This window comes from Teleopsis dalmanni, chromosome 1 (genome assembly GCF_002237135.1).
Source record: "Teleopsis dalmanni isolate 2A chromosome 1, ASM223713v2, whole genome shotgun sequence".
Classification (NCBI taxonomy): domain Eukaryota; kingdom Metazoa; phylum Arthropoda; class Insecta; order Diptera; family Diopsidae; genus Teleopsis; species Teleopsis dalmanni.
The window spans coordinates 17,045,987-17,067,315 of NC_051846.1; the positions used below are offsets into that span (position 1 = coordinate 17,045,987).

Here is a 21,329-nt window from a genome sequence, read left to right on the forward strand (position 1 = left end):
AAAACTATTACTAAACAAATTAAAAATTCACTCGCTCAGGCATTTTCAAAATTTCAATTTTTTTTTTTGAATAGATTTTGACATTTCTTTTGTAATTTTTCTAAGATTGTAAAAAAATCTACGATATTAATTTGCACAGAAAAAAATTTACCATTTTTAAGGAGATTAAAAATTAATCCCGAACAAAGCGAGATTAACTTTTGTATGGGAAATCTAAAATTAAACAATGAGATTAGTACTTTATACTATGTTCAGACATACTTTAATTTCGCAAAAATCTTAATTTCATCTTCATATCAGCGAAATTAAATTTTAAAATATCCCAAATACAAATTGTGTTTTGATAATGCAATTCGATTTGTAAACAAAAAACATATGATTTTTTCAATTTAATTTAATTTTTCCGAAATTAAGGAAATTTGGCTGTTTGAACATACCATTAATCTTAGAATGTAAACGTAGTATAAAATTATTATTTAATATTAATATTAAATAATATATGTATAAATTTCCTTGACTAAAAATACAACACTGTAGAAGGAATTAAAGTGGTGAAAATTTCAGTTAGTCTATAAACGTGCTTGTTTCAAAAATAGTACACGTTTTCTTTCTTTCCCTGTTGGATATTCAGATCGAGGGTATGTTCTACATCATTATTTATGAATTAAGTATTTATTTGTAATTTTTGTTGAGAATGATCGCTTTGCTTTGTAATTTATCGTAAATTTGTTAAACGTATACGTATACGTATACATAACTTTTCTTTTGAGATTACAATTTGGTACATAATGCATATGTATATATCTTATATTCATAGAATTTGACTGAAGCAAAGTAAACATGGTAAACGGGAGTATTCCATCCGTTTTTTTTCAAAGATATGTAACTCATCACCGACGTAGTGGGAACGGCCGTTTAGATCAAGATTTAAAAACTATTGGTGAATATGGACTTTGGAACAAGCGGGAAGTGTGGCGCGTGAAGTATGCTTAGGCAAAAATCCGTAAAGCTTCCCGTGAGTTGCTAACCTTAGCTAGCTGAAAAAGATGAAAACAAATTATTTTAAGGTAATTATTTGCATATTTTTTACTTTAAATAAAGTAATGATGATACTAATTTTTGACACTTCTTGTCTGAACAAAAGTGACGTTACCATAAACCATCTGACAGCAACATCAATGCATATAACATTACAATTTAGTTCGAATTAATAGAAAAGATTGTATATTTTTCTTAAAGGTAACGCTTTTTTTCGTCGATTGGTACGTAATGGTGTATTAGATGAATTCAATACGAAACCTGATTACGTGTGCGTCTTTTACGGATGAAGATTTCTTAGAGTGTCGCCTGAAAACTCAGATCTTAAAATTGGGTTTGGTCCATCCATCATGCTTGCGTCTTGATCCGTTAAAGCCACATTTGGTCAATATCATGTACAGTGAAGTGTTTTTGGCAGCAACGAAATTGTATTAATTTTTATGTTCGGTAAGACCACTTGAAATTCAAACAAGTGCACTCAAAGGCAATTATGCTGGCATTTAATGTCTTGCAAGATTACTATTAATAATTGAGTAATATCGTGGGTAGAATCAACTGAAACTTTATTAAAAAACCCCACCAATATTAGAAGGCTTCTGTACTAAGAAATGTTTCTCACTAACTCAGTGTGCGCAAACAGTTGGTGAATATCCCACAATTTGTAGGAAATAACATAAAGAATAATTTAGGCGCTGCAAATGGAGCTGGGGAGAAATAAGAAGACTTATACCCTTGGTTTCGTGGTCTATGTTTCATACACTTTAAACAAACATAATTTAATAATAAAGTGAAAAATATTCGTTTTATTCAAACTATGTGTACAAATTTATTTTTGTAAGTGGAAGGAGTATGTATATATATATCTTTGTATGTATGTATGTAACTATGCAAAGAGTTGTCTATGTGAGAGTTCTCAACAAAATAAGTTTGCCTATAAATGTAAGGGATTTATTGTGCGGGAATATGGTTAGGAAAATTTGATCTACAATATTTTGATCTTAAATCTTAATGCTTTTATATACATTTTTTTTTACACTGGGCGTGATTGGAGGTTCTGTATAACAAAATTATGTGCGCACTTTTAGACCCAGCTCTACAAAACTTACCATCAACATTTCTTAAAGTACTTTCAATTTTACATACAAATTGCTCAAAAGATTCCAATAAATTCTGCAGTTTAATGTTTAATGCGTCTAATTTACCACACGCACTGATCATCAACTTGATTGTTATTCGTTAAGCAAGTTAAAATTTAGTCATTGACCCTTTGTGAAGTAAAGTGAAAGTGAAAATTTATACAGGCAAAGTTCGCATTATTCCCAATTTCAGCAATGTAGAGAAAATTGTCAAAGAACTTTTAATTCGTTAAAAAGGATCTGTGAAAAACGCCATCATCATCCATCAAAACTGGCGGTCAAAGGTACTTCGGTAAAGTATTCGCAAACGAAGAAGGCCAGAAAATGCTGCTCGACAGGCTTTCGAGTACCTGTCTGCGAAAAGTGTACATGCATATGTAAGAATTGCTAGCTGTGAGGATCACATGCTCCAGCAGCGTGCATTAGCGGGCTAGCTGCTACTGAAGCTATATAGGACGAGCAAATTAAAACCAAATAAGCAATTAAAATAAATTAATTTTTATTTCTTTAAAAATTTTTTATTAACATTAACTAAAAAATTATAAAAAATTTAGTTTAAAACTTCAATTTTGTCTGTTGTAAAGAGAAGTTAACTTTTTCATAAATCCAATCAATATATTTTTCAACTCGAACATATACACCTGGTTTGTTAATGTAACCACAATGTTGTCCCCACGAAATAATTCCATAAAGCGTCTCCCCATCTTTAATTATGATTATGAAATTATGAAATATACATACATATGTAATACAGTTATTCGAATTTTGATATGCATAATATACCTTCATCAGAACAAACAAGTGGTCCACCAGAGTCACCATCACAAGCATCAACACTTTCATCTAAAGTTCCAGCACAAAACATGCCTGCGGTTAATGAGTTCCCGTATACATGCGGCTGCTTACATGTAGAATCCGCTAGAATTGGTAATTGCGCTGCGCGTAGTATATTAGACGGTGCTTAAAAACGAAAATGAATCAAATATTAGAATAAGAATATTAAGAGGGAAGAATTGTATGTAATTACTAGATACTCCAGATTTCACCGAACCCCATCCGGATATTGTACATATTCGATTCGGTTCGAGGGGAGTATTTTTCTCAGGTAAGCAAATTGGCTGCACGTAATCATTGAATTTGACTGGTGTTTTGAGTACAATAACGGCAATATCATTATTCATGTGCGCATTTTCTCTAAACTTTTCATGTATATACCAGTTCTCGATATATGAATCAATTTCGGAAGATTCCGCCACACTTGCATAGTGATCGCCCATGCGTATGAAATATGCACCTTTCTGATACCCAGCTAAGCAATGAGCTGCAGTCAACAGATGTCGCTTAGATATTAGAACTGCACCACACCAATGACTGGATATGCCTGCTATACCACGTGTGCGTATTGTTGCTTGCCAAGGGTGACGTCCTCGTTTTGCGACTGTTCCGTTAATTACACGCTCCTCAGGATGCGCATAGTCATCCACTAAATCTTCTTTAAAATGTCCGCAACGGCGTTGTTGCTTATGTAGAGATTTACTAGAACGCTCTAGTCCACTATATAACCCAATATCTTCTAACATTGTTTGTCCTAAGACGTCTTCACTATCGGTCAGATTTTTTTCCCAATGATTGCGGTCGAGGTTAGTAATAACTTTTTGGTCTGGTGCTGTCCCAACAGTACATTTAATACCCACATCTTCGGTATGATTACAATTATGTTCTCCCCAATTCCAGTGGTTACACCTATCTATGGCAGATTCATTGCCGTTACAAGAAACTTGATCTAGCCAAATTGGTCCTTTTCCAGGTCCATATATATTCTTTTGTAACGTCTGTAAATAAATTATATAAGAATTAAAATATTTAAAATAAGTGATTTTAACTTACCGGAAGACCAAAGTAGCCCAAAGAATTGCATACTACTTGAGCTTCTTTAATACCAAAATCGTCATCACATACAGTGCCCCATTCTCTTCGATATCTCACTTCAAGCCTACCTTCGTTTTCGCTACGACCTCCTTTTAAGCGATATTCAATTGGTGACTTTAAAAAAAAAAAATTAATCTTCTACTTCATAAAATTAAGATCCTAAAATACTATTCTCTTACTTTACATACACCATCACTTTCGTCGGACTTATCTGCACAGTCTGGAGTATTGTCGCAAACGAACTCGGGAGGTATACACTCTTTGGATGTGCTACATAACCAATAATTGTTTTGACATTTAAACTGTGGTATTTTACATACTATGCCAACTACTTCATCCGGCCCACAATTATTTACGCCCCATCCTTTAAAGTTACAATCTTTAAGTTTCGTTTCATTTCCACTGCAATCGACTTCATCCATCGCAAATGAAAAATTCGTAGCTGTGGGTGGATAATAGGAATTTCCTCTTACTTCATGCGCACCAAATTTAAAACCTAATTCCCGACATACAACATCAGCGTTATGCAATCCAAATTTATCATCGCAAACATAACCCCATTTACCTAAAACTATCATTGAAATATGGATTTATTACAAAATTTTATATCAACTCAGTTATGCTTTTTTAACAACACATACTTTTCACTTCGATTCGCCCCATATTTGTGCTCTCACCTCCAGTTAAGCGAACTTCATATCCCAAATATTCACAGTTATTTTCGTCATTACCATTGCTGCACTGCTTGACTCCATCACAAACCTATTAGTTGGATAAGAAATTATATATGTTATTCGTTTCCTTTATTTTACTTTAGAGGCTTGAAATTATATACATGGAGCTTACCTCGAATTTTCTAATGCACATATCATTTCCACAATCAAATTCACAATCGTTGTTAAATCGATTTTCAAAAGTAACAGTCGATGGAGTAGGATTTGATTCGGCATATGGATTCGGTATATCCAATACATGTTTTTGTATAATGGACTGATCCCCTTCTCTGGTTGCGAAGGGATTAGGTAAATTTGGATGATGTTGATGAAATTCTCGGCTATGCTGATATGGTTGCCTGGATCTGTGGGTATGTTGATGATGGTTATGATAATGTGTATTTGTTGGGACAACACTTGGACGTTCATCTATATTGAATGGATTGGGAAGTTCTGGATGTCTTGAATGAAAGTTTTTGCTATGCTGCTGATTATGCCAATTGTTAACAGAATGTATGTTCTCTGGAACTTTTTGTGAATTTTCCTGATATGAATGAAACTCAGTTTTCAACTGATGAGTGCCAATAGTTTTGGGAATATCAACCATACTGTGTTGTTCTCCTGCAACAATAAGTTCAACGTCGTCTAATATAGTAGTTACGGTAGTTGGAGCTTTTGTGGAAGTGGTTGTGAAAATGCGTGTATGGGCCGAAGATGGGAACTTTGTTGGAGATGTTAGTGCCATTATATGCGACTCAGCTTTGGCAGCAGCTTCATCTGTAATGCTACCGCTTCGATTAAAATAGGGTCGTAAAAGGATACGCAGTGCATCACTTATTGGTAAATTATCTGTATCTAAAGGAGGTGAATTGTTTGAGTTCAAGGGAGTAGTATTTTTATAGTACTGTTTATTGTAAGGTGGAGGAGAAAGACCATGACGGTCGGTTGTAGTCGATATTACTTGTGGCTGTGAATCATTGTCATAGTCCTCGTCATAAAAATCCTCAAATTGTCGATCCTGAAATTCAGGTATAACAGGAATACGTGATTTAACATTAGTTTGAGGGGTCTTAACGACAGTCCAAGTTGTATTTCTGGAATGAGCAACACCTGAATATGATGGGCTATAGTGCGGATCTCTGGCAAATGTCTGGACAGTTGCGTTTTTCAATGTGGGGTATAGATCTGACTCGTTCTTATTAAAATTATTGGTTTGTGTCATACTAATACCATTTAAAGGTGTTGTTGCTTGGGAAGATGGTAATGGAGGTAAAAGACCTCCGAACAAGTTAGTTTCGTCCACAACAGTTGGCATGGTTGTTGTTGGTAGACGATCACTATAAACATTTTGTTTGAAAACAGGTTTTTTTTCAATAACGGAATGACTTGGTATATGATTGGGATAAGATGGTAACAATTGTGTATGTGTGTTTTGAGTTGCACTGGGATTTTGATCAAAATAATCTGTTTCCAACTGTTGCTGTTGACCATCATCTATATCTAATGGAGGCAAAAAATGAGCTAATGGTACTGGGTACGATGAAATTGTGTTTTGATTTGGTAAATGTATAGGATGCTTTTGTGAAGTCAGTGTATGATTATCTATATTATTCCACTTGAAGTCTTTACTACGATCTTTTTCGAATCGATCTTTTGGTAAAGTATTGGAAAATAATTCATTGGAGTCTTCTTGCGAACCCACAGGCTGTGCATAATAAATGTTACTATCGCCGCTAGGTGTCGTGCTTGTGCTTGTCTCGGCGAAGGTGTTTGGTGCAAAAGGAGCTAATGGTGTCGAATATGAAGTTCTATGATTAGTAATATAGTTACGATTTGGTTGTAGAGATCCCTCAACATAAAGAACATTCTGAGTAGGTGTCGCTACATCTTTCGAATAACCGACACCAGACCAATCGGTTGTTTGTTGATGTTGATGGTTTTGTACTTCTATTGGTGTTCTGTGCTGAGTATTATCATAACTTTGAGGTGGATGTTGATGTTGTGTGTAAGTTGTAGGGCGAGGAATATTCATATTAGTCCATCGATCTTGATTGGAAGGCTGAGGTCTGTATTGATATGTGGTATCACCGTTAAAAAGTTTTCCATCTCGATTGTTTGTCGATTTGTCTTAAAGTTACATATGAAATTATAAAAAAACAATTGTTCATATTGTATAAATGATATATCCTGGTATGTAGGGTTCAATAAAACTCACTAGAATCCGGCAAATATTTTAATGTAATGCTGCAGAAGGCTTTGTGTCTGCTAAATTAATAAAAGTAGAGCAATTGACAGTTGAAATAAAATCGCAGGTATTCAAAAGAGTGCTCCAAGCTGTGCCCGAAGCGCAATCTTGTACAAATGTTAAACCGTTGGCGCAATTGAGATATTTAAAACAGTTGATGGGGTGAGCGAATTAACCATTCATATCAGATTTACATTTCAGAGAATATGGATTAACATTGCTTACATTTTTCAGCGATATATCTAGGGATTTGAAATATCTTAAACCTTCACAATTATGGAAAATGAATAGGAAAATTTTTAAATTTCAAATATAAGATTATAGCCGATCAGTCCGAATGAAGTTTATAAAATATGCAACTGAGTGCACACTGCTTTCCAAAGAAAATGTTATAAGGTCAAAATTCGAACCTTATTCATACCTCAATCGTTGATCACACAAATGGTAAAATTGACTAACTTTGTTCCATAATAAAATATGTAGTATTGTCGACTTTCCCTAATGCTTTTTTAAACAATTATATTTTTTCATTTGATACTTTATCAGCAAATTAAAAAGTATATTCAAAGGAAGATTCTGATATACAGACGATATACAGACATATACAGACAGATGAACATTGTCTAACAATCAATTTTTGTGCTCTTAAAAGGATGTTAAATTTGCCAAATCTCAGAGTAAATTGTTTTAAAAATTCGCACTTACTTTGAGATATTTGTGTAGCACGATTTGAATTATAATCGCTACGATCAGTAGCGACCACTTTGACATCAAAATCGCAGGCTCTTCGTGATACGCTGTAAACTAGACCGTTACTGCATGTCTCGATAGTTGGTTCACTCCATTTAGTACAAACAAGGTATTTCCTACAATCATAAGGATGTGGATAAACTCCCTCATACCCAGTTGGACAGCTTATAATATTGTTTCCTATATACAAATCAATTTAATAACCATATCACCCAATTTTGAAAATATTTGTACTCACTTTCTGCAGTATTGCTGTTTACGTTAAAGTTAGTATCTGAGGAGAACTCGTGTCGTGTATCAGTAAAGTATTCTACACGATCGTAAGCTGCGACTTGCTCTCGAGAAACACATTCTTTGCGTGAAATACTGTAAACGCTGCTAGCTGGGCAGGAATCGAACGAAGTTTGTCCTCGCTGACAGTTAATAAATTTAGTGCAGTCGAAGGGATGTAAAAAGTGGCCACTCACACCTGGTGGACATTTGATTTGTATTGAGAAGCGATCATGCGGAGCTGTCGATATTTTAGTAATGAATTAGTTTTTGAAAGTTTTTTGATGTGGAAAAAAATACTTACAATAGCTATATATATTTGAGATAGTCCATTCTTCAGAATATTCTGATAAAATTTGAACATGATCCATTGAATTAACGTTTTCTTTAGATGTGCATTGTTTGTGTGATAAACTAAAAATTTTGCCTGAAGTGCAAGATTCAAATGTAAGTTCATCGTTACGACAGCTCAAATATTTTGTAGCATCGAATGGAAACGGATAAGCTCCATCTACACCACTAGGACATCTTAATATTGGGTTAACATAATTTTGGTCTAAATGAATATAAAATAATGAAATATGTGAAAACTTTGAGTTTGTATAAATATTATCAATATGGGTTATTCAACTTAAGTGGATCCCAATTTATTGGGTCACCAGTCTAACCTGAACTTAATTTTATATTTAAATATATGAAACCATTTGAAAAGGATTCAATTTAATGAAGATGAACTACGAAGAGTATACAATTTATTTTGATTTAAAAATATAGCTATACTTACTTGGTCTGTCATATATATCTTTACTGATTGTTGTGTTTAAAATTTCTCTCAAATATCGAACTCGATCATTTACATGTACTTGGAGTCTCGGAGAGCACAATTTGCGCGACAAGCTGTATACTTTGTCAACTCCACAAGGAAGAATAGACATTTTTCCATTTACACATGCAACATACTTCTCGCAATCAAACGGATAGAGATGAATACCATCAGTGCCGGGGGGACAGCTTGTGACATATTGTGCTATTTACATATCCTTTATAAAATTTGTCAAATTCATAACAATATAACTTACAATACTCATAGCTTACTTCCGAAACGATAAAGGTAACATAGTCAAGTAAGGACAAGTTGCTCTTACGATCACAATAGCCCTTTGTTATGCTGAATGCTGTACCAGGCATGCAATTTTGAATAGCAGTGTTACCACTTCTACAATTTATAAATTTTGTGTAGTCAAAAGGATGTGGGAATAAACCAGACACACCTATAGGACACATTATGTCTTCGATTGAAGTTGCATGCAGTTCTCTATTGTTATTGTGGTTATAATGATTTACTTTCGCGGAGTCGGATGCTATTTAAGAAACAATAAATCAATTTTTTCAACTTTTTAGAATACATATTGCAGGTTTATTTTTAAAAATCAAAACTAAGCAAGCATGTGAACTGTTCTAATCATGTTTAATAAAAAGATAAATACAATTGTCTCAGTTTTTCTAGAATGCCCTTAGAGTCGAAAAGAAAGCAAGCTCTTTACAAATCACAAATGAAGGCAGCGTGCATGCGCAGTTAGCAATAGTTTTTTTAAGATATCGTCTTAAATTAGATATGTCTGTCTTACTTACAAGATACATACGTTTGATTTCTCACAGCGAAATCACGGTCAGCGTTAATATCTTCAGTTTGCCCAGAATTGCCGCAACCTACTTTATATTTAAAATCGCAAACCTTATTTACATTGTCGAACGCTGTTCCAGGTCCACAGTCCTGTATGACAGTACTCCCAGCGCCAACACAGTTTAAAAATTTAGTACAATCTGTTGGATGTGGATATAATCCTACAGCATCGGCAGGACAAATCGCTCTACTTGTAGTGTCTGTAAGATTGTGTATATCTGATATAAAGATACTAATTGCATCTTCTTCTACGTTATCAAATAAACAGTAATGTAGAAGAGATATACTAGTGTATTTGTGCTTTTTATACTCCAAATCTTAGTACAACTGTGACATGTTCATTGAGATGAGGTCGTTACTATTTACATTGTGAATGTCATATTTGGTTTTTAATTAATAGATTCTTATTTATTATATATACTCGATCCCGCTTGTAATATATATATATATATATATATATATATATATTAATTTTGACATCGACAGTTTAAACTTCTAATTGATTGAGTTACGAAAAATTGACATTTATATCGGGACTCGTTCAAATTTCATACCCCAGACAACTAAATACAATATTACAATAAATGAATACTTACTCTGATCCGGGCTCTTTGCAGTTCTTAAAGAACTACCTTCACGCCCACTACAATCCACTTTATGCTTGAAATCGCATACCATCATATTGATGCTGTATGCCGTTCCGGGACCACAATCCTGTACATGTACATTGCCATTTGCACAGTTCAAGAACTTTGTACAATCTGTTGGATGCGGATGTAATCCAGATACACCAGCTGGACAAAGAATTGAAACACTTTCCGTATCCGCACCAAATGATTCCACATCTTGCAATCGTCCTGACCGATGGTTATACTGTGGCTTACGCTGTTGTTGGGATTGCTGCGGCCTTAACTGAATTGTATCTAATGCCCCACATTGTACTTTATCTGGGCGATCACATTCAAGTGTTTCATGATTGAAAACCGTACCCGGTGCACAACTTTGTATATGTCCTCGACCATTCCAACAATTAACAAAACGGCGACAGTCATAGTTGTAAGGTAATAAACCTGTAAAAGAATCACAGCTTTTTATAAATAAGTTAAATGAATTCATAAAGAACTACAAAGACTTCCACAGATTACTGTTGTTCTTATTCAATGCTGCTTTATCTTTTCTGAATATCAAGACAAATCGTAAACTATTGTTCAAAGTGAAATGGCATATCGATGACTGATTCACTGAGATTAGACGTTCAGTTTCCTCACAACATAGAATAGTTAATGTGGATTAAAATTGCACAGAAAAGCGATGGAGGTGCCATATTTAAGTTATGTGTGATGGAATTCATAGAACTTTAATAGTATTTTAAAACTTAATTGGATACATGGTCATGGATATATGTATTGTTGCCTTCGACTCTCATGATCTCGTTTATTACTTACAAGTTTTATATAAATTATTATTCTACACAAATTTCTTCCGCTTTCTAAAATTTTAAAACCACAATCAACTCACTCGTGTTAGAATTGCACTACTTTAATTTTAAATTTTAACTAACTTTCAGTGATTTACATTATCATAAGAGTGCAAAGTTGTCGATAGATAATGAATTTGAGTATGGGAAGAGATGGAATAAGAAATTTAAATCTAAGTCATACGAAGATTAAGACATAAGAAGACATAACAAGATTAATTGGGCTCATTATATATGAGATATCATGGATATTCTCAAATAATAATGTATGTTACATTTTAATTTATTTTATTATTGTGAATAAATAATCAGCAAGATTAGTTTTTTAAATGTTAAAATTAATCGATTTTTAAAACCATTTCTAAGTTGAATTAAAAAATCCACACTATAGGTATTTTAGAGATTTCCTATACTAAATCATTTTAAATGTTTTCAGTGCACTTACCAGTATATTGCGGTGGACAATCAGGTTCTAATGTATTTCTCTGATAAATTGGCGCTATTTGCTCTTTGCGGTGTTGACTGTAGCTTCCACCTTGCTGCTGCTGATATTGATTGTAATTGTTATTATAATTTTGTGATAACCTCTCCGTTGCATCGATGTTTTTAGGTCTGTAATAATCTCCCTTATTATGCTGTTGTTCGTGTTGTTGTTGTTGTTGTTGTTGTTGCTGTTCGAATGCCTGTGCGATTAATGGATCTCGGCGATAAGCTTTAGTTTTTATGCCCGTGTAAGTTGGATCATGAATCTATGAATGCAAAACAAATAAATTTTTTGCGCAACATAATATATAAGCATATCAGAAATATTAACAAATTTTTAAGCTTCTTTATTAATCTTGTTAATTAATGATCTTGAGGACTTAAACTAGAAAAAACAAATTAATTAGAAAGAAGAATATGCATATAATAAAATGTTGATAAATATTCAAATTTAATATATAATATATAATATAATTAATTTCAATAGTTTCGAATTCCTCAATTATATAAATAACAAAATAATTATTAAAATTATTAAATCGATTCATTAAATTAAATGATTAATTTTTTAAATTAAACTAAACTAAGTATGATTTCCTAAGGATTGTACACCAATAACAACCTCAACAATATACCCAAGGAAATTTTTTAAATTTCAAGTCACGTAAATTCAAAAAAGTTCTGTTAATTATGTAATACTATATAATATAATCATTGAAATACTCAAGATTTCAATGAAGGTTGAGTCAATAGTCTCTACGAGGTTTCTTCAAAACCCCTCTCTACGCCTTGGCTGGGTTATTGTTTATCATTTCATTAGACTAAGCAATAATTGATCTCAGATCTGTATAACTCTCCGAGGAGCTAATCTCTGTAACTAATCTGAGATTCAATAACGCGGTGCTAGTAAGTCTCTCAGTTTTCGTAAATAATTTCAATGTTCTATTTTTTATGTATTTTGTAATCAATATATATGCCATTTAAAAAGGTTCTTTTATCAGCCATAGTTAATATAATTCTTATAACGCTAAGGTTTTTCAGTACTTTGTATTATTAACAGATTAATAAATAATAATAAAAAAATGCATATGGTCACTATCAAGAACTCTTAAACACTGGCTATGAAAGTAAAAAGCATAAGAATAAATAAATATGTATAAACTAAAATATGTATCCATGTATAGACTGCATATGGTCACTGTCAAGAACTCTTAAACACTGGCTATGAAAGTAAAAAAGAATAAGAATAAATAAATATGTATAGGTCTAAGTCGAAGATCTTTAACAAGTCCCTCAGATTAGAAGTGATCACACTCGTAACATTCACTCTTAAAAACAAATATTCACTTCATTCGAAATTTATTCGTTTGGTTCGTATTCAGGTAATTTGACATTCGTATAAGAGAAGCAGAAACTGCTTCTGCGGAATATAGTATAATTAGCAGAAAGAAACAGTATAATTAACAGAATACAAACAATAACTACTACCAGTCATTGTAAATATTAGACTCCGATTTAGAGTGTAATTTAGCATTAAATAATTTGAAAGTGATTCGCGCGGGCGATTGCGTATAATTCAAAATTTATATATTACTTTTATATTTAAGTACATATATACGTATATGTTTATAAAATTATTCTAATAATAAATTAGATTAAAAACTCAAGGAACTGTATTTTTTTAGGAATAAAGAAATAACTTGTGAGAATTATTAAGACATTTCAAATCAGTACATCTTGGTGTACAGAAAGAAGTCCATTGCAAAAATATAAGCTTAAATTTGCGACACTATTGTCTTATTCTAAATAGCACAACAATAATTAACAAAAGTTCATTGCCTACGTGGCCAGTCTTCAGTGGAGTATCACGACACAGTATGTATAGATATATCCGATATATTTTATTTAATTATTTCACATCATTAAATATCATTCACTCATAAAATTTAAATTTTTAGTTACACACTTCAGATGTGTACTGTGTGTGCACACGGTTAGTGTATATGTGTGTGTGTGAACACACTTATCATAGCTGCAGATACAAATACTAACCGCGTCCGTTACACCAGCCACAAGGAGGAGTGCACTGAGGCACCAAAGCCATAAATTCTTAGTGAGGAACATTTCTTTTTTCTGTATGCAGCAAATCACACAGCTCGACATTTGCAGTGACTTTTCCTTGTCACCTGTGAAGAGTGTTTTGCCGACGCGCAATTTTCAAATGATTCAATTCAATATTATTTTCTTTTAAATTTGCAATTCACTTTGATAATTTTAAACGAAAAAACTCTCTTATATATATATACATGTGAAAAAAATTTAAATACGATGCTTCCGAATTTTCTTTAGATGCGTTCACTCCGAGTGCTGTTCGACTTTTAAGCGCAATTTTATTCCAATTAAATGATCTATCCACTCGATTGGCTACCCGCTCCGATCTGTGGCTGCTGCGTTGATTTCTTTTTAGAATAAGACAATACCGTACAACAATTAATTGAGAACAATTTACTAGAAGCAAATTACTTAAGGAACAATACGGACTATTGCGAAGAGCGTTTCTCTGCTATCGTCAGACAAGACGATTCTCAAGACCTTTTCGCCCGAATTCTTATCATTTTTGTATTTACTTATTGTTTAAATTAATTTCGCTGTAATTTGGGAAGCGTCGTGGGTTTTTTGTACATTTAACTTTCAATGTTTTTTATTTGTGTACAAATACATTTGCTCTTGTTTTCCTGGCTTAAAGATAATATATGTACGTTGAATCATATTACAATTATATGATGATTTATGTTTGCGGATACGTACGTAGCCGTCCCTTAGTTTTCCTAAAGTATTTAATCTAATTATTTTGTGTATTGTTTAAACAAATGTCAGGTGTCATATTTCTTGAAAGAAATTTATTTACTCATTTATTTAAAAGAGTTAAAGACTTAAATTGTAATTTTACTGTTTTGTACATAAATCACCGGAGATCATTGAAGAGCGGCTGCTAGTGCTTCACAGTTGCACTCGTTCGAATTGCTTATTATCTCGAAGAGGAGCATCTGTAAGAACTGCTCAGTGCTTGAATGCAACGCATTCTTTTTAAAATGGTTTTAACTCGACGAATATTTTTTTGTGATAATAGAATATATAAATTTACGTAGTTTAAAATGTGTGTGTGTTCTCTGCAAAAACAAATTGAAGCAATGTCAATTTGTGTAGCGGTATGAAAATAATATACAAGTATATTACTAAATTTCATTTTAAAAGTCAATTATGCCGAAAGAAACTATTTTCATAAGAGAAATTATTTTTTAATAAATAGATATTTTAAACAGTAATAAATTACAACAATAAAATTCCTGTTTTTAATAATGATTTTTAGATATTTTTTATCCGGCTATAGGTCACTTTTTGTTAAAATTAAAATTCAACATTTGTTTAATATTTTTTAATATATTCTACATTTCCAAATTAAAACAATGTTGTATTTTAATTTAAAAACAAGTGACCTATAGTCGGATAAAAAATATATAAAAACGATTATTAAAATAACATGTCAATACGAGTAAAGAAATTCGAAATTTAATTCTTGGTTTTTATTAATTTAATTTTGACTGTAAATATTTTATATAAGCAGTTAAATAAAGAAACACTTCCTTCTGGAGTTGTGTCATATAAATTTTAAACATTGTTTATTCTAAAACTTTAATGTATAGATTTCTCTTTGAATATTTATATTTATCAATACTTTTTAAACTTAAACTATTTATTTTTCTCTTAACACTGTGTTTATTTCAGACATTATGGCCCAACAACTGGACAGAGAGAGTGCAGCTGATGCGGATGTTTTCTTCTCTAATTATCGTGGAGGGTTAGCTGTAGCTTATAATTTTGATCCTGGAACTGTTGATTTTTTTGAACTCAGAAATGGCAGTAACATAATATGGGCTGTTGAAGAAGATGACAAGATTGTCATTAGTAACGTCGCATATCTAAAGAATAAGAACTTTTTTGATTCCTTAAATAAAGATATTGCCTTTCGTGAGAATCCTTTGAGCTTGAATGAACCAACATTAGCGAGGACTCATGCTCAATATTTTCCCTATGTTCACTTATTGCACATTGCAAAACGACTCAGTAAGTTAACGGATATTCAGATCAATAGGATGAAGAAAGTCTACACTGATCAAGGGTATGAACACACTGACGTCCACAACAACTTTATTATGGCACATCTGATGCACCTAAATAAGAGTTTTGTAGCTGCCTATGAAGAATATGCAGACTCTTTTTTGGGAAAGAATATTAAAGTACGCTTGAGTGATGTTAAAAGATCTGAAAGTCAGCCACAAGGTGCTAAACTATACAAAACTCAGGAGTCATTTGAATTTGCTATGCTTTTAGCCATACATGCATGTGGGAAATCTTATCATGCAACCAACTACAGTACCTAGTAGCATTTTATGCATCCTATAACATTAAGGCACCAGATATAATGAGCCAAACTTACTTGACTACACTATTTCCACCCGACATATTGAAAAGTTATCAGGACTTCCTCCCAGTTAACTTAAGAAGTCACCTGTTAGGAGCTATACATCAGGCAAAATACCCGAAACTTACAGAGTACTTAAAGACAATACTTCCATACACGGGCATGTCTATTATTCGATGTACTCATGAGATGCTCACCTCAGGGAATATTCTTCAAGGCCATTTGAGACCCTCTGTTCAAACACAAGCTTTAATGTTTTCTAAGTGGTACAAGTCAAGGGTTGATCATCATGGGGATTTATTTAAATACATGTGGTTTTATTTCCCCAGTGATTTAGTTGAAGTGGCTCAAGCGAAGTATCCTGATCTATATGCACTAACACTAGCATATGAAAGAGCTTCCGGAAGAATGGCAAATTATCAGAGCAGTATTCTTGGTAACATTAAGCTCCACCCAGCCTAATACCCATCATCAGTTCTCTTTTTTTAAAAATATTTTTTACATTTAAATGTTTTTATATATATAGTTATGTAACAAATTTATTTACTTAAAATTAAAATATGAAATTTTTTCTATTTAATTACATTTTTTTTATACCACATTTTTAAATTTATGTTAAGTAAAATTCTACATAAACAGATATAAAAAAGTACAAGTCCAATTGAATATATCGACTATTATTTGAATAGATGCTAAAAGATATATTCCAGATATTTAATCTACTGTAAACTTTATCTGTCTAAACTTAAAAAGTTTTTTGTATAATTTATTATTTTTTTGATAGCTTAAAAATTGTAGTCATCCATACTAACATATTAATATTGTTACATGAATTCGTCTTATCACGTTGATGAAATAGCGTAGCCAAAGAAGTCAAGGATGGATGTGGAAAATGGCCTTTGCCATCCTCTACCAAGCTCAAGTATATAGGATTAACGTAACCTTCACATACAGTTAACGTAATATTTTGTCTAACGTCATACACCTTCACTTCAGGATACCATAATGGATACAAAAATATTTTGGTGATGAACTGAATGTATTGAATATGTAATGGATTTTGCAACCGTAAAAATGTATAAAAAATGAAATAATCTTAAACGATTATGATCGTTTAAGAAACAAGAAACATTGTGTTTATTAAGTCCTATTAGGTTTTGCAATGTTTCTGAAAATAAAATAACTAAATAAAAAAAAGAACTTAATAACTATAATTAATTACAATAAAAAACACGTTTTAAATTATTTTATTTATATTCTTATTATTAAGATAATCACTTAAAAAATATATTAACAACATATACAACATTCAGATAAAAATAAATATGTACATCACAACTTGAGGCCTAATTTGAAACTAGAAATTTATATTCTATACATTTCTCATTACATACAAAGCTTTTATGGTAGATATTTTGTACATATCTTTATGTTTTAGGTTCAATTCTATTAGAATAAAGGTTTTATTTTAAAATATTTCACTTCAGTCTATGTTCTTTCGTTTTGTTTTTTGGCTGCTCTTTTGAATCCTCATCATTTTGTTGTAAATCTGAATTCAAATCTATCTTCGGCTCTTTTGTCGGTGTTACAATTTGTACATCCTTTTTAAGTGTTATCATTTTCCACAGCCTTTCATATGGATTTTGTATTTCATTTTCAGTTTGTGGTATACCGAAGCCACGACGAATTTTAGGTGAAAGCAATAAAAGATTTTGAGTCAGGCCATATGAACTAGAAGCCACCCAGTATAAACACAGAGCCTAATACCAAATAATACCAAAATAAATGTGGTTATTTAAAATCAATGTAAAATCAATGTTTGTTTACCGATGGAACTGTGCATGCAATTGGCACCATTCCAATACTAAATAATTTAAAGGCGTTGGTAGCATATTTTTGCAGGCGACCAGGTGGTTTATTTCTTAAATGTGATTGTACCTTCAAATAAATAGATTATTTTTAAATTATTAATTTTTAGACATACAGTAAGTACATTACCTGAATAATACTTAAATTAATAAGACCTAATGCTACAGGCAGTATATATGAGCTGTCGACTTGAGTTAAATTCGGTATCCAACCAAAACCACCAATTGTAAGTTCGGTAAAAGCTACTTGGGCTTGGAGACTATTTGGATCCGGCAACATTTGTACAATATTGCGCAATGCTACTGATTGGCATATCCACAGTGGTATTTGCCCCCAAAGCACAATAAGTGTTTTTGCTGGATGACAGTTTTCTCGCACAACTAGTTTGTTCCACTGCTTTCTAATCTAAAATAAATGAAACATTTTAAGTTTATATAATCAAAGTAAATGCTATTATTATCTTACTGATCTGTTATAAACAATTTTAGTGTGCTGCTCTGTCCAGTTAAATTTTTTCATAGCCATAACAGCTTCTTTCTTCAATTCCTTTACAATTGGAGGCATTTCATGAGTAATTGTTTCTAGACGAGCAGTTATCTTATATTGATATACTGTTAATGGTAGTGTTATTGCTGTACGAAAAACTACAGTTGACATGATAATAGAGGCCCACCATGGCAGTCCAGAATAATCATGAATTGTTATTAGAGTATGTTGCATATACTCAACGGGAACACTATTTGAAAGCGATTGCCAAATGCTAGAAATAAAAGACGAGTCCGTTGTCGAAGAAACGTAACGCTTCTGTTGCATTGAAATCACTGCCTCATTATCTTTTAAAAGTAATTGCTGTGAGTTTTGTGTAAAACTTGGTAGAAATTTAATGGTATTATTGCAAGCTAAATGTTGAGAAACAGTGGATCGCGTAATTAAACGAAGCATTGTGCGGTTGTTCTATATTGTCATAATTTTTAAATGAAAAAATGAAAAATTAAAGTTACCAAACGAGACAGTTCGCTAATAAAAATCAAAATAAAAATCAGCTGTTATGAAATTGTGTCCAAATTTTTCCACCAAAATTCCCAACAGCAGGAATGTTAATTTTCGAACGAATTCTTTTAAATACATTACGTATTATAAAACAAAATATAAAAAAATAATATAAATAAATTATAATTACAATAGTGTACATATAATATTGTAATATTGTGAAAAATCATAAATTTGAATTTTCTTAACATACTATGTAAATAATTCTTTATTGGCCAAGACCACGATTTTCAAAGCCTCATAAATTAACGAATTGTATTTGTAAAACTTGCCATTCTGAGCAACTTTTTTCACTACGCTACATGTTGAGATTGCTTATTTTTCCAAATATTCGTCTATGTATGTCAAAATTTGTATATTAATAAAACTAACGAGGTTGTTACCAACGAGTTGTTGGTAATTGTTGCTTGTGAAATCAATACAAAAAATGACATGCATTATTATTGCTAGTGACGTGTTTTGCTAATAATCAAAAATCAAGCTATATTAGCATATGCATAATGGCATAATAGTTATTTAGAATAGTGAGTTTTACAAAAATCTGTCGTCAAATTGCAACTCCTAAGATATCGTAATTTGGTACTTCATTGCTTTAAAAAGTTATATTACAATATCTGACCAAAAGGTTTTGTTATTATATTTGACATAGATCATTTATTTATTTTAATATTTATAAATAATTTTGGTGAGCAGGATATTTAAATACAATATATCAATAAGCAGTAGAAACATAAAGTGACTAGTTTATTTCAGAGTTCGTATTTGCGTACCCATGAGCGGCTCATTTCGGCTCATTCTGCTCATGGCTCATGAGCCGGCAAAAAACTCTTTTCACGCACACGAGCGAGCCCAACTACAAAGCTAACGCTCACGAGCAAGAGCCGTCATTAAGTTATAAATAGGCTCACGCTTGTGAGCAAGAGTATGAGCTGCGGTTCATGAGATCTCATGCGCCCAATTCAAGATTTTGCTATTATTTTTTTTGTGAAAACATATCATTAAAAATGATTAAAAATATTAATAACCTTGAACTAACTAAAATATGGAAATAATCAAAGTTCCTAAAATAAACAATAAATATATTTTTATTGTTTATTTGTGGAAAATAATGATATTTTATAAATTTGTTTATCAAATTCAAATTATTGTTTCATTATATTGTTTTAATATGAAATTATATATTTTAACATATAACGTTTATAAAAATAAATAAAGTTAATAAACTAATAAATCGCTTTTTATTAAACAGTTGAGCTCGTGAGTTCTTGGCTCGTGAAACCTCATGAGCAGCTCTTCAATATGAGCAACTTCAAGGCTCACGCTGGTGAGCAGCTCTTCAATATGAGCCAATTATGGGCTCACGCTCATGAGCCAATTTTGTCCTCACATAAGAATTGGCTCTTGCTCATGAGCCTGAGTTGCTCATGAGTGAGTGGTTTATTTATCTTGTGTACTTGTTTTATACTTTCACTAAAACATGATAGTTATGATACTGTACTGTGTGCATAAACGATTAGGAAGCATATAAAATCATTTGATTTATGTAAGTATTAAATTTGATGAATTTCATCTATTCATTTATAAATTAATAAATAAAATAAAATGGATATGTATAATATTAGGTCTTTTCTTTTGTAAGGATGTCGCAAAAGAACAAATAAAATAAACACTCTTATATGTGCAAAACACGTAATAAAATTTAATGTTGAAATTTCGGTAATGAATAATAATTCTTAGCTATTATTGATGAGAATATTTTTTTTACATGATTCTGAATAAAATATAATTTTTCATGTCTTTTAATAGTAAAATAATAAATAGAAAAAAATAACGTATTTGATAAGAACAATGATTACACGAAATACAAATAATTAACGAAATCATTCGTTGATAGATAACTTGAAATTTCGTATGTACTTTCAAAATTCGTTAAGCGTCTTCAAAAAGGTTGGAGTAAATAAGCTAGAAGTGTTGTTTCGTATGTTATTTTTAAAATAAGCAGTTGTTCTTTTGTGATATGCTCACATTTTCCAAATACTTAATTTAATTTTTGATAATATTTAAAATTAACTATTGTGTTGTAATTCTTCGTCTTCTGGTAGTTAGTACTAACAAAAATATAGAAACAGATCTAATATATATTCCTTTAGTACAGTAAATCATTGCCAACTAAAACATGCTATAACGGTACGAAGTTTTATA

The 21,329-nt window shown here is 31.8% G+C and overlaps 3 protein-coding genes and 1 pseudogene across 6 annotated transcripts; 2 read left to right on the forward strand and 2 right to left on the reverse strand.

The window, feature by feature from the left end:
- The first annotated feature begins 516 nt into the window (after positions 1–516).
- On the forward strand, positions 517–1,842 carry LOC119671296 (annotated as a pseudogene).
- Positions 1,843–2,705: 863 nt separating this feature from the next.
- On the reverse strand, positions 2,706–14,140 carry LOC119671297. Of its 3 annotated transcripts, XM_038081873.1 has the most exons (17): positions 13,778–14,139; positions 11,688–11,991; positions 10,362–10,835; positions 9,714–9,965; positions 9,161–9,442; positions 8,866–9,108; positions 8,386–8,637; positions 8,050–8,322; positions 7,767–7,991; positions 6,647–6,943; positions 4,950–5,437; positions 4,745–4,865; positions 4,283–4,674; positions 4,062–4,217; positions 3,202–4,006; positions 2,958–3,134; positions 2,706–2,878 (listed from the first exon to the last, which is right to left on the reverse strand). In XM_038081873.1, exons 1-17 carry the CDS (start codon positions 13,886–13,888, stop codon positions 2,730–2,732), a joined length of 5,001 nt encoding a protein of 1,666 aa, XP_037937801.1. In that variant the 5' UTR covers positions 13,889–14,139; the 3' UTR covers positions 2,706–2,729. The 3 variants fall into 3 exon arrangements, with proteins under 3 accessions (XP_037937801.1, XP_037937799.1, XP_037937800.1); XM_038081871.1 differs by having other exon boundaries at positions 4,950–6,943; positions 13,778–14,140; XM_038081872.1 differs by lacking the exon at positions 9,714–9,965 and having other exon boundaries at positions 4,950–6,943.
- Positions 14,141–15,289: 1,149 nt separating this feature from the next.
- LOC119668804 lies at positions 15,290–16,723 on the forward strand. Of its 2 annotated transcripts, none has more exons than XM_038078446.1 (2): positions 15,290–15,329; positions 15,512–16,723. In XM_038078446.1, exon 2 carries the CDS (start codon positions 15,517–15,519, stop codon positions 16,165–16,167), a length of 651 nt encoding a protein of 216 aa, XP_037934374.1. In that variant the 5' UTR covers positions 15,290–15,329; positions 15,512–15,516; the 3' UTR covers positions 16,168–16,723. The 2 variants fall into 2 exon arrangements, with proteins under 2 accessions (XP_037934374.1, XP_037934375.1); XM_038078447.1 differs by lacking the exon at positions 15,290–15,329 and adding an exon at positions 15,337–15,423.
- Positions 16,724–17,515: 792 nt separating this feature from the next.
- Positions 17,516–19,227, reverse strand: LOC119672180 (cytochrome c oxidase assembly protein COX18, mitochondrial). Its single transcript, XM_038083173.1, has 4 exons — positions 18,543–19,227; positions 18,207–18,482; positions 18,036–18,146; positions 17,516–17,968 (listed from the first exon to the last, which is right to left on the reverse strand). Exons 1-4 carry the CDS (start codon positions 19,017–19,019, stop codon positions 17,687–17,689), a joined length of 1,146 nt encoding a protein of 381 aa, XP_037939101.1. The 5' UTR covers positions 19,020–19,227; the 3' UTR covers positions 17,516–17,686.
- Between the last annotated feature and the right edge of the window lie 2,102 nt (positions 19,228–21,329).